Here is a 20532-nt window from a genome sequence, read left to right as displayed (position 1 = left end):
GAGTGTCTTCTGCGAACAGCAGCTCACTTCACTTTGACAACTGCCTCCCTCTCTGGCGGTCAAGTCAGGTCGCTTGTTTGCCAATGCAGGTGGTTGGTATTATTGAGGCTTTGGACCATTCCTTTCGTGGCCAAGCCGCAAACTGTGGTCTGCAGGGACGGGATCCGCTTGTGAAAATTGCTCGTGCGTTCTCATGTGGAGTTCCCGAAGTCTTCCATTCGGCTTCAGATCACGGGTAAGAGATTACCCAGCAGTATATCAAGAGTAGCAGTAGAAGCGTCTGGAATTGATTGACATATGCTTCAGACTCTGTATAGGCAAGTACGAGTGTACATTCCACGCCAGAGAACATTCAGCACGAGAACAGCTGTAAAGATGAAGCATCATCTCATGATTGGCACTTGGTAAGTTGCGAAGCAATCTCCAATCTTCTTCTCCTACTCTCAGTCCATATCTCAATACATTGCGTGATCTTTCAGCTAAGATCTCCCAAGGACTCCTCCAGGCGCAATTTTCACCGTCGAATTCGACGACTCCAAGCTAACCCTCGAGCTCGTGAAGCGGACCGAAATCCCCCAAGACCAACCAATATCATGGATGACATTCGACCACGCACGAAAAAACATCTACGGAGCAGGCATGAAGAAATGGGGCTCATACACCGTCTCAAGTCCCACAGACATAATCCATCACGCTTCGATCCCAATGGGTGGACATCGTATTTCTCCCCTCTTCTTCGTTCCCCTCTTATTCTAACATATTGCTCTACAGCCCGAGCAAATGATCTCGACACCAAGACCAGAGCGATATTCGTGCTGGCCGCAAAGAAAGCCCCGTACTGCGTCTATGGCAACCCGTTTTACGACCACGCAGGATTCCTCAATGTCCATTCCGTGAATTCCGAAGGTGGTCTTGACAAGAATATTCAGAACGCGCCACTCGACGAGAACTCCGCAATCCACGGAATGGTGTTCGATTCCGAGGAAGAGTATCTGTACTCGGCTGATATGTGGGCCAACAAGATATGGTGTCATAAGAAGGTAAGTTTCTTTTGATTTGCGACTCATAGCTACGAGTAGTGATCGACTGATTAATCCCACGGCATAACCAGAACCCTCAAACCGGCACCCTCTCCCTCATCGGATCCACCCCCGCACCCTCCCCAAACGACCATCCGCGCTGGGTAGAAATCTCCCCCTCAAACGCCTACCTCTACGTCCTCATGGAATCCGGAAACCGTCTCTGCATCTACATCATCGACGAAAAAACCCACCTACCAGTCTACACCCGAACCTCCTACCCCCTAATCCCGCCGGAAATGTCCAACCTCTTCCCAAAAATGTTTCGCTCCGACGTCGTCTTCAAATCTCAAAGCGGGCAATACCTCTTCGCCACCTCGCGCTCCAATTCCCCGAAATTAACAGGCTACATCTCTGCCTTCCAACTCGGGAAAGAAGGACAGGTTTTGAGGCAGATTTGTCTGAATCCTACGCCGACGAGTGGGGGACATAGTAATGCTGTGAGTCCTTGTCCGTGGACGGATGAGTGGGTGGCGCTTTGTGATGATGAGCAAGGGTGGGTGGAGATTTATCGTTGGCATGAGGAGTTTTTGGGACGGGTGGCGCATATGGATGTTAAGGAACCGGGTTTTGGGATGAATGCTATTTGGTATGATTAGATATCTGGGCGTGAGATCAGAGGGCACATCAATGCGTCGCGCGATCTTGATGGGAATGCTGAGTTGTGGTTAGCTCTTTGACAAGCGCCCTATGGTCTGCGCTTAGTCTCATTTGTTTGGGCAGTCTGCTCACCCGAATTGCGTCCTCGATCTTGCCATGTTCGCGAGCAAGTTCGATGGTTCGCCTCAGATAGGTCTGGATGGAGTGGTTTGTGTCTGGCAGGAGGATCGTGAGCTTTGTGGGCTTCTTTTGACTCGTCACTATACGGAGGAAGGAGATGGCTTCCTCCACACTGTCGTGGATTCTGATATGTCGCGACAACAGGACCGAGCCGCGTGGATATTTTCATACATCATGTAGCTTTCAGCCATGGTATCTATCTACAGCATTACTGCGATTCCTCTTTTTGAGCGCCAGACTTCCATGCCATGCAAACTTCCATGCTTCCCTTACATGCGCTCACGCCTGCGAGGAGCCGCACGAATGATGTTGTCTACTCTCAGAAGCAGTTCGGCAGCTTCACTCGCACTGCTGACAACCGCACGCTTGAGCTTGTATGACTCCACCACACCCAATGTCCTCATGTCGGCGATACCTCCTCCTGGCTTCATGAGATCCAAACCACTGGTAGACATTCCAGAGTAGACAGCTTTTCGTAATCGTGCCACCAAATCAGCAGAGTCGAGACCTGCGTTGTCGGCGAGAATGGTGGGAAGCTGTCGAAGGGCTTTGGCGAAGGAGTCGACAGCTAAAGCCTTCTTGCCGGCCACGTTTTGAGCAGCCTGGTCTACAGCCTTGGCCATGACCATTTCTGCGCAACCGCCACCAAGCGTTGTCTTTGGGGCCTTGACGGTCTGTGACAGGACTGCGAGAGCGTCATGGAGACTGCGTTCTGCCTCGTCCAGGAGCTGTTCGCTCGAGCCACGGAGAACCACAGTGCATGCGCGTCCAGCAGCCACACCAGAAAAGCGGATAAGATTGTCTTCGCCGATGATGACTTCCTCGATGAGATCGCAGTGGCCCAGCTTGACGTGTTCTGGGTGGTCGAAAGTGGACGTGATCTCGGCACCAGTGACGAGTGCTAACCGCTCCACACCGTCAAAGTCGGCATGCTCTATTGATGCAATGCCGGCGTCTGTGAAGAGTTGCTCGGGCCAGTTGTAAATCAGCTGTCGGTTGACGAAGCAATTGATACCGTGTGATTTGATCTTTTCCACTTTCGCCCTCATCTTCTCGCGCTCTGCCTTTTCCAGCTCAGCCAGCTTGCCTGTGCTCTCCACCTTGACTCTTGCACCAAAGATCTTGACTTTGTCTGTGTCCATGGATGTGTTGGCAACAAGAATCTTCGCATTTTCTACGCGCTTCGGCTGACCAGTTCCAAATTTCTTGTCGAGAATGAATCCGGGGTCGAGATAGGAATCTGATAGCTTGCCGCCTGCTTTCTTGATGATTTGGATGTGAGTGAGATCTGTTGAGCCCTTCATTCTCAGGACAGCATCCGTTGCGAGCTCCGCGAACTGGTCGCGGTCTTGGCTGAGGACTTTCGAGCTGAGAGTCGTTCGTGCGATCGCGATGAGGTCTTTTCGGAAAGCTTCTGGGTTCGAACTGTGATCCGTTGCTGTCTCCTCCAAAGCCTCCAGAGCAGCGGCGCTTGCTATTCTGTATCCCTCAATGATGGTCTGTGGGTGGATCTTTTGGTTGACAAGCTGTTCGGCCTCGCGTAAAAGCTCTGCTGCCAGCACTGCAACACTCGTTGTGCCGTCGCCCACCTCGTCATCTTGCACTTTTGAAATGTTGACCAACACTTTCGCCGCTGCATTATCAAGCGCCACGCTCTTCAATATTGTCGCGCCATCGTTCGTGACCATGATCTCGCCAGTCGAAGCACTCTGCAGGATCTAGTCAAAGTTAGAGCATTGCGTGTCGTATCATCACATTGTCCTTACTTTGTCTTGGCCTTTCGGGCCGAGTGTGCTCTTCACCAAGTCGCCGATGGCAATGGCGCCAACGAATGCGCTGTACAATCATTAGATCTACGTTGGTGTTTCTGCCCTGAAAAGAACACACCTGAGTCTGGCCTGCTCTCCTCGCTCCTGTTCGCCGCCGTCTTCGAAGATTTGTTGGGACTAAAGCACATATCAGTATTGAATCCACTACGACGGCCACTGAGCCGGAGAGTCGTCGCTTACCATTGTTGCGGGCGGTATGCAGTCGATGTGAAGCTGTATTCCACCACGCGTGTCCTAGAACGCGCACAGGCATCTGGAAAAGTTGTCGGTTGATCCCGGCCGAGCCCTAGTTCCAGAATCAGCTAGTTTAGCCGAATCCCAGAAATGCTTGGCTGTTTACATCAGCAGCAGCAAGGAAGCGATGTCCGGCCAAGGCTTTCCTCTGCTTTCCACTTCTCACGGCACTATCCTCCTTCTCTCCCACCACCTCTCCCGCCTCCGCGACTCCCATCGCCGACGCCTTCAACTATTGTGAATCTCTTGCGCTCTCTCTGGCGCGCATTTGAAGCCATATTTATCTTTCTTACTGGCGTTTTGGTCCACCATTGGCCAAGATCCCGTACCGCCAGAGAGTCAGGCCATCAGCAAAGTCTTCCCAGATTGCGCCGTCGCAGCGCATTCCAATCATAAATCACCACAATTCGTCTGCCTCTATCCCCAGCGATCCCCAGGCAATGGATCTCAACATTCAGCTGTATTGCGATCATTCCGGCCGTCGATAGGAGCTGTTCACCCAGAACGTCTCTCCCTCAGCAGCTTTCGTCGAATCTGCTCGACATGATGGATATGCTCGTCTATCAGAAATTGACCCTCTTACTTTCTTTCACGAGGCCAAATCTCCATGTTTTAGCACTTGCACCACCACCGGATCCTTCCGCGCCACCTTGATACGGACTGGCAAGGAACGACACAATTTTACCAAGAACGCACGATCGCGAATAGACTGATTCACAATGCATGGGAACATGTCGAAGCAAGACTTTGATTCCACCCAACTGGGCGCAATGGCAGATGAGCGCCTCCGTAGCGCTTTCCCGGACGAAGATATGACAGCTGGAGGTCGTCTGGAAAGGTTCCATCTCATCGAAGAATGCAAGGAACGACCAGCTCCCAAGCCGAAGCCGCAGAAGCGGGAAACGCCTGTCACTCAGAACAGCACTCCAGAGGTTACTGACGGCACGCCTACCAAGAAAGTCAAGGGCTACAAAACTGTCGAAGACTATCCAGAGGACATCCCGGATGAGGAGATTTTCGCAGGCGACGCAGATCGCATTCGGTATGGAACTCTGATTCGACTCGCCAAGAAGTACAGCGTTGGCCAGATCGCGAATCAAATCAACAGCCATCACCCAAAGGCACTTACTGCTCAGACTGTATCCGACAGGCTGCAGTCAGCTTACAAATTCATCGCTGGACGAACACAACGCACAGTAGCCGATGTAAAGGCGGAAGTAGAAGATGCAAGAAGGGACAATGGATTAGTGGCGAATGGTCGCAAGACGATGAGAGCCATATAGTATAGAGATGGTCTTGTGGCAATTACTGGCTGTTGATCCGATGCTGTACTCCAGAAGAGCGCATGAGTATGTCGCTGACGTCGCCTCAGCGTGACCTCAGATATTAATCTTTGTGTACAGTAACGCATGCTCAACGCGCAGCGGCTTCGCAATCTACGTTCAATTGGAGCTTCATCCACGAGAGCCACCGTTTCATCGTGATTTTCACGCCCCAATAGCCTCACAGGGTACATGAGCTCCTCCATTAATTCTCTGGGCAAAGCACAGATGCTAGTGGCGCTTGAGACAACGAAGCCAGAGTCGTGTAAGAAGATAGCGTGCAGCAGCAGGTAATATCCACAGACATATCTTCGAAGAAAAGGATCCTCCAACAATGCCAGGATCCTATATGCTCTCCTGTCTAGGTCCTGGATCGGCCTAGGACTTGGACTTGCCCTTGCGTTTCTTCCTGTTAGCCGCAGCCTTCTCTCTCTTAACCTGCTCCGCCGCTTCAGCCTTGATACGCACGACCAAAATCTAGTCATAGTTGTCAACGATATTGTAGTTAGCGAGTCGGCCATATGCCGCCTTAATCCATTAGAGCGACCATAGTGATGATTGTGTGTAGAGGGTTAGATAGCGACAAGGCTGCGTAGCGGTTAGGATAGTGTCTATTCGAGATCCGTCGATCGTAGAATAGAAGAATCTAGCTATTAGAAAATATCTGTTTGAGTATAGTGAGTATAGGTGAATTTGAGCATTGACGATTCATAGACAGCTTTGCGGAGCGGATGAAGCGTGCCGCGAAGTAAATACGGTTCGTGCTAGAGCATGTGAATATAGAATCTACTCATAATCGCGTGATTGTGAGGAAGGGAATGGCAGACTGCGGTTTCTACGCAGTTATCGAGAAACATGTTGAAGAGATAGAGTAGCAGCAGAGCAGTATAGAAAGAAGGGTTGCTTTGCCACGATAAAAGGCACCGTCGTTCCCAAAGAAAAAGAGTACAGCGCCCGGTCGACCTGACAGACGAGGCAAGGATGTTCAGTGCTTTGGGAGGCAATTGGGATGGATGGCTTGGGAGAAGTACAGCAATGGGGCGTGACGGGATTGGGCTCTCGAGCATTGTGATTTCCGTGACCTTGAAGCTCACAGGGGAGAAGGCGTTCTTTGCTTCAACCATATATTTTTGATCGCATCGATTGCGAAGGCACGATGACATGAGCTCCAGGAACTTGTCAACTCTGAGATCGTGCTCAGGTGAGGTACGTCTTGATGAATGCAGGCTCCTGAACCAGCTTGACAACAAGCCGAAGGTCAAAGCCATCTGACTGTATATTAATGCCGATGATGGAGATCTTGCTCGTGGTGGAGTTTTGGGTGAGCAAGAATGGCAATACTAGTTCGCATCTCTCATGATGAACGAAGCTTGGTTGCAGAATCTTCTTTGGCTGGCATGTGGACCACTTCATCGATAAGGAGCTCCACAATCCCTATAACAATGTCACTGGCACACCGACTAGTAGGACAACGGCACTTAAGCACTCCTTTGTTCGGCGTCATGCACTTCAATAACATCAGCATTGCAATCGAGACCCAGATTCTTGGTGTGGCGCGGCTCTTAGACCTGTAGTTGATTCCTTGAGAAAACGGCATGCAGTGTGAAATTGGAAAATGTGCGACAGACGCAATCTTTGAACTAACCTATACTCGCTTTAAATGCACTATCGTCGAAAAAAAGTAGCCCAACTCCTTCCCTCCTCTCACTCTCGTCCACCACCCTAAGTCTATCTCGTTGGCGCCGGTGTCGATGCATCATCTCATAAGCTCATGGCCAAAGTCGTGTTTGTGCCGAGTTCATGCCAGCACTCTCGGATTTGTATCGATCGATCGAAACGCGGAGCATCCTGAGAGGGAAAAAAGTGGGAAGAGCTTGAAATATTTGGTGCGGCGAAATAGATCACATGAAGTCGCCGCTGGTACGTGGGTTAGCAGGATGCCAGGATCTGGGTCAGGATGCCAACTTACTCGTCAAGTCCATCATCATCATAAGCCGCCGTGTCCGCTCTGTACGCAACATCTCGATTGGCGTTGAGGCTGGTCTTGGTCTTTGCAGCCTTGGTCTTTTTGCCACCCTTCTCAGCAGCCTTCTCCTCCTTGAGCTTCTCGTTCGAAACAGCAGTCAAAGCACTGGCGACCTTCTTGATCTGCTCGCTGTTCATCTCCTTGACGATCTGTTTCGCAAACTCTTTCATGAATGACTCGTATTGTGGCTTCTTGGCGTTGTTGTTCAGAAGTGGTACCAGGGTATCGCGCATCTTGTTAAAATCTTGCACAGTCTTTGGGTTGAAAAGGGAGAGGCTCGAGAGGTCGACGGCGCTGGTAGGGTCTCCTGTCGTAGCTTGTACTGTGATAGCCTTGTTGGTGCCCTTCCTGTTCGGTCCACTGCCTCCGCCGCCGAATAGATCTTCAGCATTCTTCAAGTCGGAATCCATCTCGGCGGCGCGCATGCGTGCTCTCCTGTCAGCCTCATCTTCGCTCTCGCTCTCGTCGTCCTCGAAGAGTTCTCGCTCTTTCCGTCGCTCTTCTCGCTTCTCCTCGATGCGCTGTGCTCTGCTCTTGTGGTTTGCCTTTGCTGCTGCATCTGCCTTTGCCTTTGCCTCAGCAGCCTTCTTGGCCTTCTCTCGCTCTTCCTCGCTGTCCTCGGCGGCGTCCCATGATTCTAGAACGTCCTCTTCTTCCTCGTCGTCAAATTTGCCGCGTCGAGCGACTGGTGCAACTGATGGGGAGGAGGGTGGTGTGCTATCCGACTCCTCGTCATCCCACGAGGTTTTGCTGGGCGCCATATTTGCGATTGTTTCCGAAATCGGGAGGCTTTGTTTCGAGTGATCTGTTAGGCAGATTTGCTTCTGAGTTGACTGTCGAGGCAAATATACCGGTGCGGTGTCAGACTGAGATCTTGAGAGTGTGTGTCGGAGTTGTTCGTGGAAGGCGTGTGATATTTATTTGGGCGTTGCGGGCACGGTGGGGTGTGTGAGGACTGAGGACACAGACTCACAAGTTTCGGCAGACGACACTATTTTGAGTTGAGTCGGCGGCGGCCCGTGCGCCCAGACGTCAGCGCCCAACGTATCCTTTTCGATGTCCTTCTGCTTCACTTAATAATGAGCAAGTGATTCCAAGAAGATAAGCTGCGAGTAGCGAGTAGTCGTTCTGTCGGCGCCTCTGCGTACTTGTCCTTCTTCACAGGAGCTTTCCAAGAATAGGCTCGTCTTCACCGAAAGCAGCAACGCCTCCTGAAGCCAAAGCATGTATACAAAGGGGGCAGATATAGTGCGATTTCGAGCGCTCGGCCGGTTCTGTGGAGTGCAAACAGAAGGCTTGGGCAGAGATCACGAAGTGACGTTGGGAAAAGGTTTTGCGTGCCTTCCTCTCTACGATGGCAGGCACTACAGAGTTGAAAATTGTGAAGATGAAGGACGCCGAGCACATATCCATATCCATTGCTTTGCTCAAAACTAATCGCACTATTTTTGGTTCGAGCGCATAGCACATGCTCATTCCGGCGTGCGCGAGACCCATGATGCTCTCTCGCTCCCAGATGATGCAACCCCTGCTCTATCCCACGAGTTCCATGCCGTCTATCAAGGTATCATCTGAAAGCACACTAGTACAAAGGCTGCCTCGCAGTTCTCCAGCATCTGCGCGTGAGGAAAACAGGTCTCCTCTCCATATCATCACACTCGCTTGCCACGAGTGGAGGAGACCCATTCTCAAGCCCATGCAAGAAACCAGCCGCTGTAGTAGAAACGCCATCGATGACAGCACATGCCATGCTACTTTTGGGAAGTCGAATTTGGTCCTGACGAGAAACTCCGCCCAGTCCAAATATCCCCGAAGATCGCACCTTCTAATTATTTAACGCCGTTGCAGTCGCTGAAAAGAGAACACTGATCTATCGAGCGTCGCAGCTACTTAGCACCGCCCAAAGCAGCGCCTGTGTCGTGAAGAGTCTTGTGTGGATGATGTCGTAAGTGTATCGTAGCCCGTGCCGGGACACAAGCCGGGAGATAGCTCCGTCGCCCAAAGCCTGAGGGCGGAGAGAGCCAGTGTCAAAATGAACAGGCCACGATACCAGTGCGCCGTTTTCCCACGCCGTGCAATGCAAGCAAAGCCGAGGAAAACAACGCTGTCTATCATGCTGGATTGGGTATAATGTTGTTGCAGCCGCACACTCGTCAAGATCCGCCGTGGACGTTTCGCGTCCAGGAAGGAAACAAGCAATCGAAAACAGTCGTAAAAGAAATCGCGTCGGAGGGGTGTTGTCGGAAGGTGGTGCTGTTTACCACCAGCTGTTCGGGCCAGATGGACCAGATGGGTTGCCGTAGCTACCGCCCATGCCGCCACCCATTCCATAGCCTCCACCCATGCCGCCGCCGTAGCCACCTCCGTAGCCACCGCCGCCGCCGCCGCTACCGCCCATCATGCCACCAGCGTAGGCTGGGCGCTGACCGCCACCGAAGCTACGGACGTCCTTCATGGCAGAGCCGCCACGGCCACGTCCGCCTCCAGAGCGACCGCCACGGCCACCACCGAAGCCAGAACCCTCACGTGCTATCGTCTCGAGGAAGCCTGGAACTTCTTGGTTGGCCTCCTTGAGGAGATCGATGAGGTCTCTAACCACACCACGGTTGCCACGGTTGAAGAAAGCAGTGGAAATACCAGTGTTTCCTGCACGACCAGTACGACCGATACGGTGGACGTAGTCGTCAATGTCGGTCGGGAGATCGTAGTTGACGACGTGCATGACGTTAGGAATATCCAATCCTAGCACATAGTCAGCAAGACGATAGACAGAGAGATTGAAGTGTGGAAAGGATACATACCTCTAGCAGCCACAGCAGTAGCGACGAGAATTGGGCATCGTCCAGATCGGAACATCTCGAGAGCACGCTCTCGCTCGCGCTGGGTGCGGTCACCGTGAATGGAGGTCGCTGGGAAGCCCTGGTTGATCAGGTAGTCGGAGAGCGAATCAGCCATGCGCTTGGTCTCGACAAAGATGAGCGTCAGACCGGCGCCATGGGTGTGCAGGATATCGAGGAGCACGCTGCGCTTGTCAATGTCCTCAACGTACTCAACCTTCTGAGTAATGTTCTCAGATGTCGAACCGACACGTCCAACCGAAAGGAAGATATACTCTCGAAGGAAGTCGCGTGCGAGCAGCTGAATGTCGCGTGGGAAGGTGGCCGAAAACATGAGTGTTTGACGGCCTTCAGTTGGAGGCATGTCCTCGCCCTCCACAATGCGACGGATTTGTGGCTCGAAACCCATGTCAAGCATGCGATCAGCCTCATCGAGAACCAGGTACTTGATGTTAGCAAGTGAGATACGGCCACGCTCGATAAGGTCGACGAGACGACCAGGAGTAGCGACAAGCAAGTCACAGCCGCGCTCGATCTGGCGGAGCTGGGAGCCAATGTCGGCACCACCGTAGACGACACATGGGCGGACCCAAGATCGGTAGGCGAACTTGCGGGCCTCGTCATAGATCTGTGAGACAAGCTCACGAGTTGGTGCGAGGATCAAAGAGGTCGGGTAGGCCTTGCGCTGACGAGCAAAGCCAGACTGCTGAGGAACGCTGCCAGATGGCCCGTTCTGGTACGCTTGTGAAAGAATTGGGAAAAGGAAACCACCAGTCTTTCCGGAACCGGTCTGGGCACAAGCCATCAGATCGCGACCGCTCATGACGATGGGGATCGAGTATTTCTGCACAGGTGTTGGCATCTTGTATCCTGCAAGGTCGATATTGCTGAGCAAGTGGTCGTCAAGCGGTGGGTTGGTGAAGGAGGTGACTGGCTCTGGAACACCCTGACCTGAAGCCTCGACTGGGATGTCGTCGTACTTCTCGAAGTTGATACCAGTCTGCTGCTTGGTTGGGTCGTTGGCGACACCAAACAGCTCGCGCTCAAGGCGCTGGTTGGCGGGACCTGCGACGTGCTTGCCGTCCATCCACTTTCCGTCTCCTGCACCTTGATTCTGTCGTCCTCCACTGCTGTAGCCGCCGCGGTCGCCTCGATCGTGGCCGCCGCCTGGAGCGCCGTATGCATTGCGATCGAAACCACGTGGGAGCTGTGGGCTGTTATCCCAGTTGTTCTGGCGTGGAGTGAAGGTCTGAGCGGCACCCCAGTTACCGCCGCCGCCGCGACCTGGTGGTGGGCCGTTGAAGCCACTACCAAACATGTTAGCGCACGTGCTGCTGATCTGATCGGCTTCAAAACTTACTTTGGAGGAGGGAAGTCACCGCCGTTCATGCCGTTCGGCGCGCCGCCAGCAGCTGGAGGTGGACCGCCGCCGCGTGAGCGGAGATGCGGTGGGATGTAGGCTGAACGACCCTCGCCGAAGCCGTTCTGTTGTGGTGGGCCCTGGCCGCCAGGGACGGCATGGGCAGAGTCCTTGAGGGACAAGCCGTTCATGTTCAGTTGATCAGCCATATTGGTCAACGTGTTGCTTCGGTTGTCGTCGCTCGATTTCGTTTGGTTGAAGGGAGTGAACGGCGGTCGGTGAAGCGTGTTGGGGGTTCTGGGTCGTCTATGTCGCTCGTCGCACAGGAAAGCAACCAACGAAAGACGAAATGAAAAAGAGTATGAAACTGCAAGAGTTCGGAGTGTCGGTGCAAATTTGAGACGCACACTTGGGTGATGGGGTGGAGGAGATGGGAGTAGAGAAGGTCCAGCAAAATTTCGAAGAAGGCTTGAGGCCAACGGGTAAAGCCGACGCTAGCGTCCGCCACACCGCACTTATTACATAACTCATCCCATCCCACGCGGGCAGGGCGGGATTCGTGTTCTTGACTTCTTCTTCGCTTCCACCGACTTCTCTGTGAAAGCGGTCACATGTTGCTGGACGAGACGGCTCAAGGTGCTATGATACGCTTACCACCATCGATCCTAAGTCCAACCTATGCAAGTGCAAAAGCGATATCAAGTTCCCACCGGAGAAGCCCAGCTCCGTCATCTCCCGCCACCGTCAAACTTTCAACCAACGCCTCACTTTACCCTTCTTGTGTATCTACACCGCTTGCATTTGACAAAGCACAGTACAGTACAGTACCTTCACATATCGGAGTGGAAGTGGATTCCTCCGGACCGCGAAATTCAGTCATCCGATTCGTTGCAAACCATAAAATCCAGGATTGAGGAATCGAGCGCTTTCACTCCGATGCGACAAGAGGCTGTAACGTACAGCCAGGTGCTGCCTGAGGCCTCAGGTGGCCGAGCGAAGCGATCGCTGAGTGGAAGAACATGCGTAAGTAATGGGGCATTCAGTCAGATCTTGTCAGACGCTGTGTTGCCGTGTTGCTATACTGGTACAGGATGTATGCACTGTTGAATGCAAGTGAACGTGATGTTAGGTACACAAAAAATTCTGGCTGTTCCTCCACTCAGCTCGTAAACAGACAACACCTTCGCTTCACTTCGCTCGGATTAAGCATCTAAATACAAAGGTAACTGTGCCAGTCTTGGCACTGTGTTCGACCGTCCGTTCGACCAGTCGACCGGTTACTTGGTTACTTGGCTTGGTCTTGGTCTTGGTCGCCTAGCCTCACGTCTTCGTCCGTCAAGACAACTTGATTCCTTGCTCGCCTAGCCTCACGTCTTCGTCCGTCAAGACAACTTGATTCCTTGCTCGCCTCGCCTAACATTTGAGTCTGTAGGAATTGATGGGGTTGGTACCATAGCAGCCGTTTACGTTAGCCGGTTTGTCTCCGCCGAAAAAACCGACTTGGTTGCCGCATTTATTGTCGTTGTAGATATATATAGTGCATTTCTCGCTCTGATCGAAGTGTACGTCGATCGACTTTCCGCTAGGAGAAGTAGTGTAACATCTGCTAGTGAAGCCTGGCTTCTCGGTTCCAAAGTCGTACTGGCCTACTTTGGTATTACTGTTGGGACCATTTATCAGACATTCGTCTGATGCGTATATCTTAAAATAATGGGCATATGCTGCTGGGAGAATGGCAAAGACAACTGCGAAATGCATATTTGTTGAAATTGTCGTGAGAGGCCGAGTATTACTGTCGATACTTAAAGGCGAAACTTGGACCGTCGAGTTGGGGTCGGGTAGATAGATGTATTGATCTAATGCTTAGTAGGTAGACAGAAACGTTCCTTATATTCTTAGATAGGTACCGGTCTAGAGTGTTTCTAGGGGTTTAAAGTTAGATTTGATACAGGGTATAGCTAACTCCGATAACAACTGAAATTCAGTTATACGGACCCCTAAGCTCTTCGCTTAATAGTCTATTTTAAATACTTGATTCTTTTTTTCGTCCTTCGTAGAGTCTATAAGGCTTCGACAGGCCTAGCTAAGGGCTTCGGGTAGCCTAAATTTCGAAACAAGGGGATCCCCCTATAGTGTTGGATGCGGATGTTAGATACGAGTGTTGGATGCGGGTGTTGGATGTTACCCGACATTGCTATATCTAGTGTCTCTAGGGGTTTAAAGTTAGATTTAATATAGAGTATAGCTAATAACTCCGATGACTACTGACATTCATACCGACCTCTAAGTTCTTCGCTTAACAGTCTATTTTAAATACTTGATTCTTTTTTTCCGTCCTTCGTAGAGTCCGCAAGGCTTCGACAGGCCTAGCTAAGAGCTTCGGGTAGCCCAAATTTCGAAACTAACATTATCCAGTGACAGCAGCTGAGACTGAGACTCTACGCATCCCCAGGAAAGGGCTCGACTTGTGCGGTACTCATCAACAACCTGGACAACTTAATGCAAGGCACCAGTCGATAGTGACATCTCGAAGTTGCATCCTCAATATGTAGTAGCAGGCATATGCTTGTACTAGTCAAATCGAGAGCAGGCCCTCAGGTTTCCTGTTCTTTAAATAAGGAGTCAAAGACGACAAAATGCCAACTTATACGAAGCCCCTTGGTGTTCGGGAACTCACACAACCCATCTAGCATCTCAATCCCCTGTTCAGGGATATTTTGCGAGGTATCTGATCCGCAGATGATTCAATGCGCCAGGACCCAGATGAACTCCTCCCGTTTGCTTCCCAAACCCACCACAGACTGTTTCCTGGCAGGTCGTCTTGTGCATCAAGCTCAAGTCTCCAAATTCTTCAGCGGCACCAAGTAATCTCATCCTGTCACCGCCTTCTCCAGCATCTCGTTCGCCGACTTAGAACTCCATGGAATGGGCTCCCAGTCCAGTGCTCCCTTGATCACCCGGCAGTTCAGCTTTGGCTCCTCCTCGCCGCAGTAGCCCTCGACCTCAGCCATCGTCAGCCCTCTGCTGTAGCTCCTCGCAGTGGCAGTCCCTGGACCATTCCAGCTTCTTCCAAGCGGACCTCTTTGAGGGGAGGATGCGCAACAAACATTTGACGCCAGGATGCCTCGGAATACTGGATTGCAGCGTCCTTGATGCTTGACCACGCTCCACGCATGGACAGGAGCGGAATGAGGAGGAGGGCCTACTTGAACTTCTTGGAGCCTCGAAAGACTGCGCGCCACAGTCTGCATCCGCGCTGGCCAACGAGAATGTGTCTTGGTGGCAAGTTGAGAAGAATGGCTTCGGCAAGCTCACCAACGCCGATACAGTACCGTAGCTCTCTCCGCTGACGAGTCCTGGTGCTGCGCCATACTGACCTACAGTGGGGATTTTCTTTATTTTGGAGATGATGGGAATGCCGCTCAGAAGTAGAATACCCACTCGAGCTACTCACACACAGACCAATCTCTGGAAGACATTCAGATCGACTCCACGATTGCATTCTTGCTTTTGACAACTAATCAACTGACTACCAGAAATTCCATTCCCACAAATTCGGTGTCTTATCTTGTTTTCCTTTGCCTTGCCCGTCACACGCCCTCCCTCGTTCGCGCAAAAATACCTACAGTGCCAGCCAGCAGCAATCTACCGGACCTCTCATGAAGCCCCAGGATCTTCACCGCAGGAATACACGTTTCAAAATCCACCACCGCAGAACCCGCAGTTCGGAGCACACGCTATACAAGAGCATCCAGCATAGTTGCTCGTACTAGAACATGTCCCAGCACCTGTACCACCCCCGCAGGCACAACACACGAGGTTCGACGGACAAGCTCGCTATCCCGCAAGTCAGTACGGCACGACTCGCCTCGCTGATACAAGCAGGCAAGATACACGAACCTTTTCCAGCGCAGGACCAGCAATTGCGAGAGTTGAAAGGAGGAGAACAACCAGGGGACGCATAGTTGATTCGGTCTATATTGATTCTTATGACTTGTTCTTGTTTTGGAGGAGGTATGGTTGGGCAGTGCTCGCGGTCAAAACGGGGTCATTCGACCACTTCTTATACAAGTCCTCCGTACCTCACAACAGCCATGCCATATGTAAAATATTTCGCCTTTCGATCTACCGACAGAACTCAAACCCGGGTATGTTTAATCCCGCGTGCGGCGTGGTTTACATGTACTTGGAACTAGACGCTGTCAGACTGTCTGGGTCTTGGGGTTAGTGATATTAGACACAGTGGCACAACCCCTGTGAGGACGTAACTAACATACCGTAAACATTACGCTCTATATGTATTGTGCTACTCTATGTACGATACGTATAATAACTAGCCCTACCTACTAACTAATCTATATCTCGTATAAGTATATATAGTAAGTACCGTATTTATAAACCTAGAAGATAAATATATCGTAACCTAATAACGCTACTTAGACTTCGGATTGCCTACATTCGGTAACGAGCTAGGGAATAGGTATTAGTTATCGTATAGATAGATACTACCCGAGTATTACCGATCGAACCTAAGTATAAGAATAGGTAGTTAAGACTCTAAACTACCGAGAATCGCGTATACGGATTAAGAGGGTATTAGACGTAAGGTAGGAATAGATAGATTTATAACCGTAGTTTTTCTTCCCTAGGATAATAAGGAACTAAAGCGGGATTAAGGCGTATATATACATTTATAAGAGATTACTTATCGCTAAACAGTAGAGAAAGATACCGAGCTATCTAGTTCTACTCTACGTATTCGCATAAGCAGTGACTAGCAAAGGCTTTATATAACTACCTATGGGTTAACCCCGTAAGTAATAGCCGAATGCTCCGTTCGCGCAGCAGCTCTAGCAAGCAAAAATATCCAATACCTCTCTCTCCCCGGTTTCTTCACCGCAGGACTTCACATTTTCAAAATAATCTTCCGCCACCACATGGCCCACAGTACGGAGCACACGCATCACAAGAGCATCCGGCATACATAGTGCCACTAGGACATGTCCCAGCACCTGTACCACCATTGCAGGCACAACACGCGATAGCGAAACCGCCCGGGCAACCTCGCCATGCTGCAAATCAGTACAGCCCGACCCCTCTCGCTAATAATAAGGTAAGGTCAGGGAAACGAACCTTTTCTAGCAATGGACCATCGAACATTTCCAGCGTTGGGCTAGCAATTGCGAAAGTCGAAAGGAAGAGAAGAGCCAGGAGACGCATGGTTGATTGATTCGGTATGTATGTATGTCTTGTGATTTGTTCTTCGTTCGATTTGGAGTGAATAGTAAGCTGATGAGGATGTCGGCAATGCTCATGCCTGTACGATACCTTGTTCTAATCCCTGTCTCGCTACGGAACGCAGGCAATCCGAAGGCGAGCAAGTCTGCAATGAGACAGCCAGAGCTTTCAAGTTACATCCACCCTGTTTTGAGTTCGATCGGTTGATGGAATTGCGAAAGGAATACGAGGGAGGAACGTCATTTGGCAGGTCGGTCATGGTTGTCTAAGAAGTCGTCATGTCACCCCGTTGGCTGAGACCTGTGAGTGGAAGAGTAGTCGAAACTGAGACTCTGTGATGCCGATGCCGATGCACTAGGCAATACCGAGAATCGCATAAGGTATACGGATAAAGCCTTAAACGTAGAACAGATACCTTTTTAGCGACCGTGATTTTTTCTTTCTCTGGGTTGTAAGGTATTCAAGCAATGCCAGATCTTGCTCTCGCTGTCTTGGATCTGGGTCCGGAAGTCTTCGCAAAGCAAGCCAGGAGTTGCAACACTCTGAGGCCAATACTCGCTGAAGCTCATACAGGTCTGTGAAGACCTCAGCCCGCTTTTTGCGAGGGCTTGAACCAAGCCTTCATCTTCTCGCCGGCACTCTGGGGCTGGTTTTCCTTTTCAGCTATGGCCTTTTCCATCAACTGCATCTGCTCCAGTAAGACTGGCTTGGACTTCACATAGACGTCTTCGAGAACGAATTTAATGTGTGCTTCGTATGTCGTGCTGCTGCTGTATTCCTGCTCGAGCTTCACGGGGTCTTCTTGTATTTCATTCAACACAGTGGTACAAAGATTTCGCAGACGACTGTCTTGGATCCGCATCTGCCTAACCGTTTCAGTATCGCTGACTTCGACTGTCTCGTGGTCAATCCCAGCTTTCATGAGCCCTTTTCAAAACTCGTGCTTACTCTGTCTCTCTTTGCACTTGCGCTGACTTGTGGCTAAAGCCGTCTGATAGTCCCCCAAGAGATACCTCTTCGCTTCGACTAGTGTCATGAGGTTTATTATCTTCGGTTTCCTAGTGCCTGCAAGGACTGATATTTTGTCGTTCGCTATCTTTTCGAGTATCGTCTTGCATGTTTTGTATGCTACAAGCAATGGGGCCAGGTAAGTTATGGTGGTAGACAGATCATCGTTGAACAAATCAGCGTGGTATCTATTGCCCAAGATGACTCTTGCAGAGTCAGTTATCTTGTTGGAAGTCCATGCCTGAGGTTGCTCCACGGCATGCGTACGCTTGGATATAGCAAGGGGATGACACAATTGATGTCCAGAGCCAGTATGATCATTCATCCGTCAATTTTCGCCAATATTTCTGATCATGCTGAAGACATCAAACGTCGACCGAAGATTTAGTGAAAATCCCCGCGGCTGATGGTTGCACGTGAGATTCAGCTGCTTGGCTGTCATCCCACGGCAGATTGTGGCGGCGAATCGGGATCGTCAGAGCACGCCGCCAGTCTGTCGTGTGTAACTAGAACCTCTGCAGCCGATATGATCCTCGATTGAGCATACTGTTACCCAAAGAGGCGGAGCGTGCCTTCCAGTAAATATCCCGAAGCGAAGGCTTGTGACCACTCCAAGATAACCTCAGCGGATATGATGCCTGGTACGAAGGAAATGGACAACGACAATGAGGACGTCAACCTTTACCTCTTCGCACAGGAGCTTTACGATGAAAAGCCTCGCCCAGCAGAGCCGTGGTTTATGGAGATGAACAGACTTCGCTCCGCTTATCTTCTTCACCTAAACAAGCGGTTAGCACAACAGCGAAAGAAATTCCTCGAGCATTGTAAGGCCACGGACGAAGATATGTATGAGTTGGGAAAGCTGCTGCATGAACAAGGTAAGCAAAAAGCCCATACTCTTGACTGGCACAGACTGACAGGCTCAGCTGAGGCCGTCAGAGACCTTCAGCTCATCAGATCTCTTGATTTCCTGCCTCCGAAGCAGAAAGATCAGAGACATGAAAGAAGTGTAAGCTACTTCTCCGAGACCGCGAAAAGTAGATTTGCAGACGTTTACGCCTTCGCATCTGAGAATTACCGTTGCCTGCCACCAGAGCAAGGTGTGGAATTGGACCAGGTCAGGGAATTCTTGCGCACTTTCCTCCCATCCAAGATATCCTGGACGAACGAGGAGAAAAAGGCCAGGGCTGAATTCTACCAAGACCCAAACATTAAGTACAAGCCACAGAAGCTATCTGCAAGTGCCGATCGTCTGGCGAGATTCCTCGTGGCAATGTCTGGAGCTTTGTTCATTCTCGTGCCGATGTACATTATGGTACTGCACAACAGTCAGACGACGAATCTGGTGGCGACCACGGTGGCTGTCATACTCTTCGCGGTGATGTGTTCGATCACCATGCGAGCGACCAACGATCAGACTCTGGGTGCAACAGCAGCGTACGCGGCAGTGCTTGTTGTGTTCGTCGGCTTGACATCCTGATCATGCTGGGAACAGGGTCGCTTGGCCTACCAAGCATGATCGCTCTCGCTGGATGTGTTCTGAAATTCGCTTAGGCGCTCGAGAGCACGTCGACAATGCTTCGAAGATCTGGAGCCCAATAGAAGAGAGCAGGGAAGGCTTCCGTTGCTGACACGGAATGCAGTGGAGGAGGCATGAAATTCAAAGGCTTGAAGGTTTTCATACTTGCCTTCTCATAATCTGCTTCTGCAACATCGCAGAGCCAGATGCCCAGATCAGCTGCACACAGAGCGTCAAAGTCCGTCGAAGAATCGCCGACGTAGACTGTGAAGGGGTTGGAGCCAGCTGGCGGAGTCGATACCTCCAAGTATCGCAGCTTGTCTCCACTCGTACGAATGTCGGCATCGAGAGGTCTTACGACTCGGCCTGAGCTGCCATATGGAGATGCAAGGCCTTCGATCTCATTGGCGAAGATCTTGATATCGTTCATGTAGTGGCAGAGCTGCTCATTACGGGCTTCGCCGCTTCTCCGTGCCGCTTGCCACAGCGCCTGTCGGATCGCGGTCTCGCTCCAATTCACGCTCAGAATCTCGATGGAGCTGTTCAGGAAGGTGCCATCACGAGCATTGTAAGAAGGCAAGAAGAGCTCGAACAGTTCTTGCCAGTCACGGCGAAGTTCCAGCTCGCCGTTGTCGAGGCATCTGGTGACAGCCTTCCCGACGTCGTCTGTGGTCACTCCGCGGAAAAAGGCTGCGTCTTGCACACGCCGTGCACTGCGCTGCTCAACCCACTTTCGAGCAGCAAGCCAGCCGCTGTACTCCTCTCGGTCATAATTCTTCCACGGGTACGGAGTGTTCTTGTAGGCAGCATAGTCTTTCATGTAAGCATCCACAATCTCCTGCCATGACATTTTCGGCTGCTTTGGCAGATCGCCGAGCACAGCCATCGTGTCCTTGACAGTAAGAGTCCCGTCGTAGTCCAGGACCAATCTCGTGGGCCGTCTCAGCTTGCTCTGAGCCATGGCGTACGCTTTGCAGTGCCGAGGTGAAGGAAGCACCTGAACGGCTTGGAAAGGGCGCCAGAATGCACTCCTCGATGTGAATGCACTCCTCGATGTGCTCTGCAAAGTCGAATACCTCATAGGCTTCTCCAGATCTTGGACCCTCAATGACTCGCAACACTCTAGCGGCGTCTGCTTCACATGCTGCGTCAATGTTTCTGGGACGTCGGAGCCTCGGGAGAGTGATGATGCAGACTCCTGCGATTATTCCCGAGTGATGTATGTTTATTCCCGGGGGATGCCGAGATCGCGCCTACGCATTATAGCCGATGGAAATGCTGATGAACCATGTGGAAGACC

The 20532-nt window shown here is 51.3% G+C and overlaps 10 protein-coding genes across 10 annotated transcripts; 4 read left to right on the top strand and 6 right to left on the bottom strand.

Moving 5' to 3' along the window:
* Nucleotides 1-375: 375 nt before the first annotated feature.
* On the top strand, nucleotides 376-1678 carry MYCFIDRAFT_80983 (uncharacterized protein; the record flags this gene model as incomplete). Its single annotated transcript, XM_007930843.1, has 4 exons — nucleotides 376-404; nucleotides 495-718; nucleotides 772-1040; nucleotides 1112-1678. The coding sequence occupies 4 exons, from the start codon at nucleotides 376-378 to the stop codon at nucleotides 1676-1678; spliced, it is 1089 nt and encodes a 362-aa protein (XP_007929034.1).
* On the bottom strand, nucleotides 1635-3871 carry MYCFIDRAFT_198302 (uncharacterized protein; the record flags this gene model as incomplete). Its single annotated transcript, XM_007930842.1, has 6 exons — nucleotides 1635-1661; nucleotides 1812-1939; nucleotides 2143-3568; nucleotides 3626-3695; nucleotides 3747-3805; nucleotides 3869-3871. 6 exons carry the CDS (start codon nucleotides 3869-3871, stop codon nucleotides 1635-1637), a joined length of 1713 nt encoding a protein of 570 aa, XP_007929033.1.
* A 287-nt stretch (nucleotides 3872-4158) lies between these two features.
* Nucleotides 4159-5374, top strand: MYCFIDRAFT_87859 (uncharacterized protein). Its single transcript, XM_007930841.1, has one exon. The coding sequence runs from the start codon at nucleotides 4642-4644 to the stop codon at nucleotides 5203-5205; it is 564 nt and encodes a 187-aa protein (XP_007929032.1). The 5' UTR covers nucleotides 4159-4641; the 3' UTR covers nucleotides 5206-5374.
* Nucleotides 5375-6848: 1474 nt separating this feature from the next.
* Nucleotides 6849-8224, bottom strand: MYCFIDRAFT_58599 (uncharacterized protein). The gene is made up of 2 exons (XM_007930678.1): nucleotides 7214-8224; nucleotides 6849-7161 (listed from the first exon to the last, which is right to left on the bottom strand). The coding sequence occupies exons 1-2, from the start codon at nucleotides 8029-8031 to the stop codon at nucleotides 7146-7148; spliced, it is 834 nt and encodes a 277-aa protein (XP_007928869.1). The 5' UTR covers nucleotides 8032-8224; the 3' UTR covers nucleotides 6849-7145.
* Nucleotides 8225-9527: 1303 nt separating this feature from the next.
* MYCFIDRAFT_141983 (uncharacterized protein) lies at nucleotides 9528-11425 on the bottom strand (the record flags this gene model as incomplete). Its single annotated transcript, XM_007930840.1, has 2 exons — nucleotides 9528-10012; nucleotides 10072-11425. 2 exons carry the CDS (start codon nucleotides 11423-11425, stop codon nucleotides 9528-9530), a joined length of 1839 nt encoding a protein of 612 aa, XP_007929031.1.
* Nucleotides 11426-13874: 2449 nt separating this feature from the next.
* On the bottom strand, nucleotides 13875-15430 carry MYCFIDRAFT_176926 (uncharacterized protein; the record flags this gene model as incomplete). The annotated part of the gene is made up of 13 exons (XM_007930839.1): nucleotides 13875-13903; nucleotides 13933-13962; nucleotides 13992-14060; nucleotides 14112-14195; nucleotides 14227-14355; nucleotides 14385-14600; nucleotides 14629-14888; nucleotides 14922-14955; nucleotides 14994-15029; nucleotides 15064-15089; nucleotides 15122-15204; nucleotides 15244-15339; nucleotides 15368-15430. The coding sequence occupies 13 exons, from the start codon at nucleotides 15428-15430 to the stop codon at nucleotides 13875-13877; spliced, it is 1155 nt and encodes a 384-aa protein (XP_007929030.1).
* Nucleotides 15431-15456: 26 nt separating this feature from the next.
* On the top strand, nucleotides 15457-17043 carry MYCFIDRAFT_176925 (uncharacterized protein; the record flags this gene model as incomplete). The annotated part of the gene is made up of 8 exons (XM_007930838.1): nucleotides 15457-15638; nucleotides 15664-15723; nucleotides 16313-16634; nucleotides 16657-16718; nucleotides 16753-16810; nucleotides 16846-16898; nucleotides 16927-16943; nucleotides 16976-17043. 8 exons carry the CDS (start codon nucleotides 15457-15459, stop codon nucleotides 17041-17043), a joined length of 822 nt encoding a protein of 273 aa, XP_007929029.1.
* An 83-nt stretch (nucleotides 17044-17126) lies between these two features.
* MYCFIDRAFT_216034 (uncharacterized protein) lies at nucleotides 17127-18041 on the bottom strand (the record flags this gene model as incomplete). Its single annotated transcript, XM_007930837.1, has 2 exons — nucleotides 17127-17599; nucleotides 17654-18041. The coding sequence occupies 2 exons, from the start codon at nucleotides 18036-18038 to the stop codon at nucleotides 17292-17294; spliced, it is 693 nt and encodes a 230-aa protein (XP_007929028.1). The 3' UTR covers nucleotides 17127-17291.
* Nucleotides 18042-18557: 516 nt separating this feature from the next.
* On the top strand, nucleotides 18558-19193 carry MYCFIDRAFT_141986 (uncharacterized protein; the record flags this gene model as incomplete). The annotated part of the gene is made up of 1 exon (XM_007930836.1): nucleotides 18558-19193. The coding sequence occupies one exon, from the start codon at nucleotides 18558-18560 to the stop codon at nucleotides 19191-19193; it is 636 nt and encodes a 211-aa protein (XP_007929027.1).
* A 70-nt stretch (nucleotides 19194-19263) lies between these two features.
* On the bottom strand, nucleotides 19264-20193 carry MYCFIDRAFT_37877 (uncharacterized protein; the record flags this gene model as incomplete). The annotated part of the gene is made up of 1 exon (XM_007930627.1): nucleotides 19264-20193. The coding sequence occupies one exon, from the start codon at nucleotides 20191-20193 to the stop codon at nucleotides 19264-19266; it is 930 nt and encodes a 309-aa protein (XP_007928818.1).
* Nucleotides 20194-20532: the final 339 nt, after the last annotated feature.

The sequence above is a fragment of the Pseudocercospora fijiensis genome, assembly GCF_000340215.1.
Source record: "Pseudocercospora fijiensis CIRAD86 unplaced genomic scaffold MYCFIscaffold_7, whole genome shotgun sequence".
Taxonomy (NCBI): Eukaryota; Fungi; Ascomycota; class Dothideomycetes; order Mycosphaerellales; family Mycosphaerellaceae; genus Pseudocercospora; species Pseudocercospora fijiensis.
This window is presented reverse-complemented; position numbering and strand designations above follow the sequence as displayed.

Excerpts from the sequence above, each read along its gene's own strand:
- MYCFIDRAFT_58599 (XM_007930678.1), bottom strand. The coding sequence starts at position 8,031 with ATGGCGCCCAGCAAAACCTCGTGGGATGACGAGGAGTCGGATAGCACA.
- MYCFIDRAFT_87859 (XM_007930841.1), top strand. The coding sequence starts at position 4,642 with ATGCATGGGAACATGTCGAAGCAAGACTTTGATTCCACCCAACTGGGC.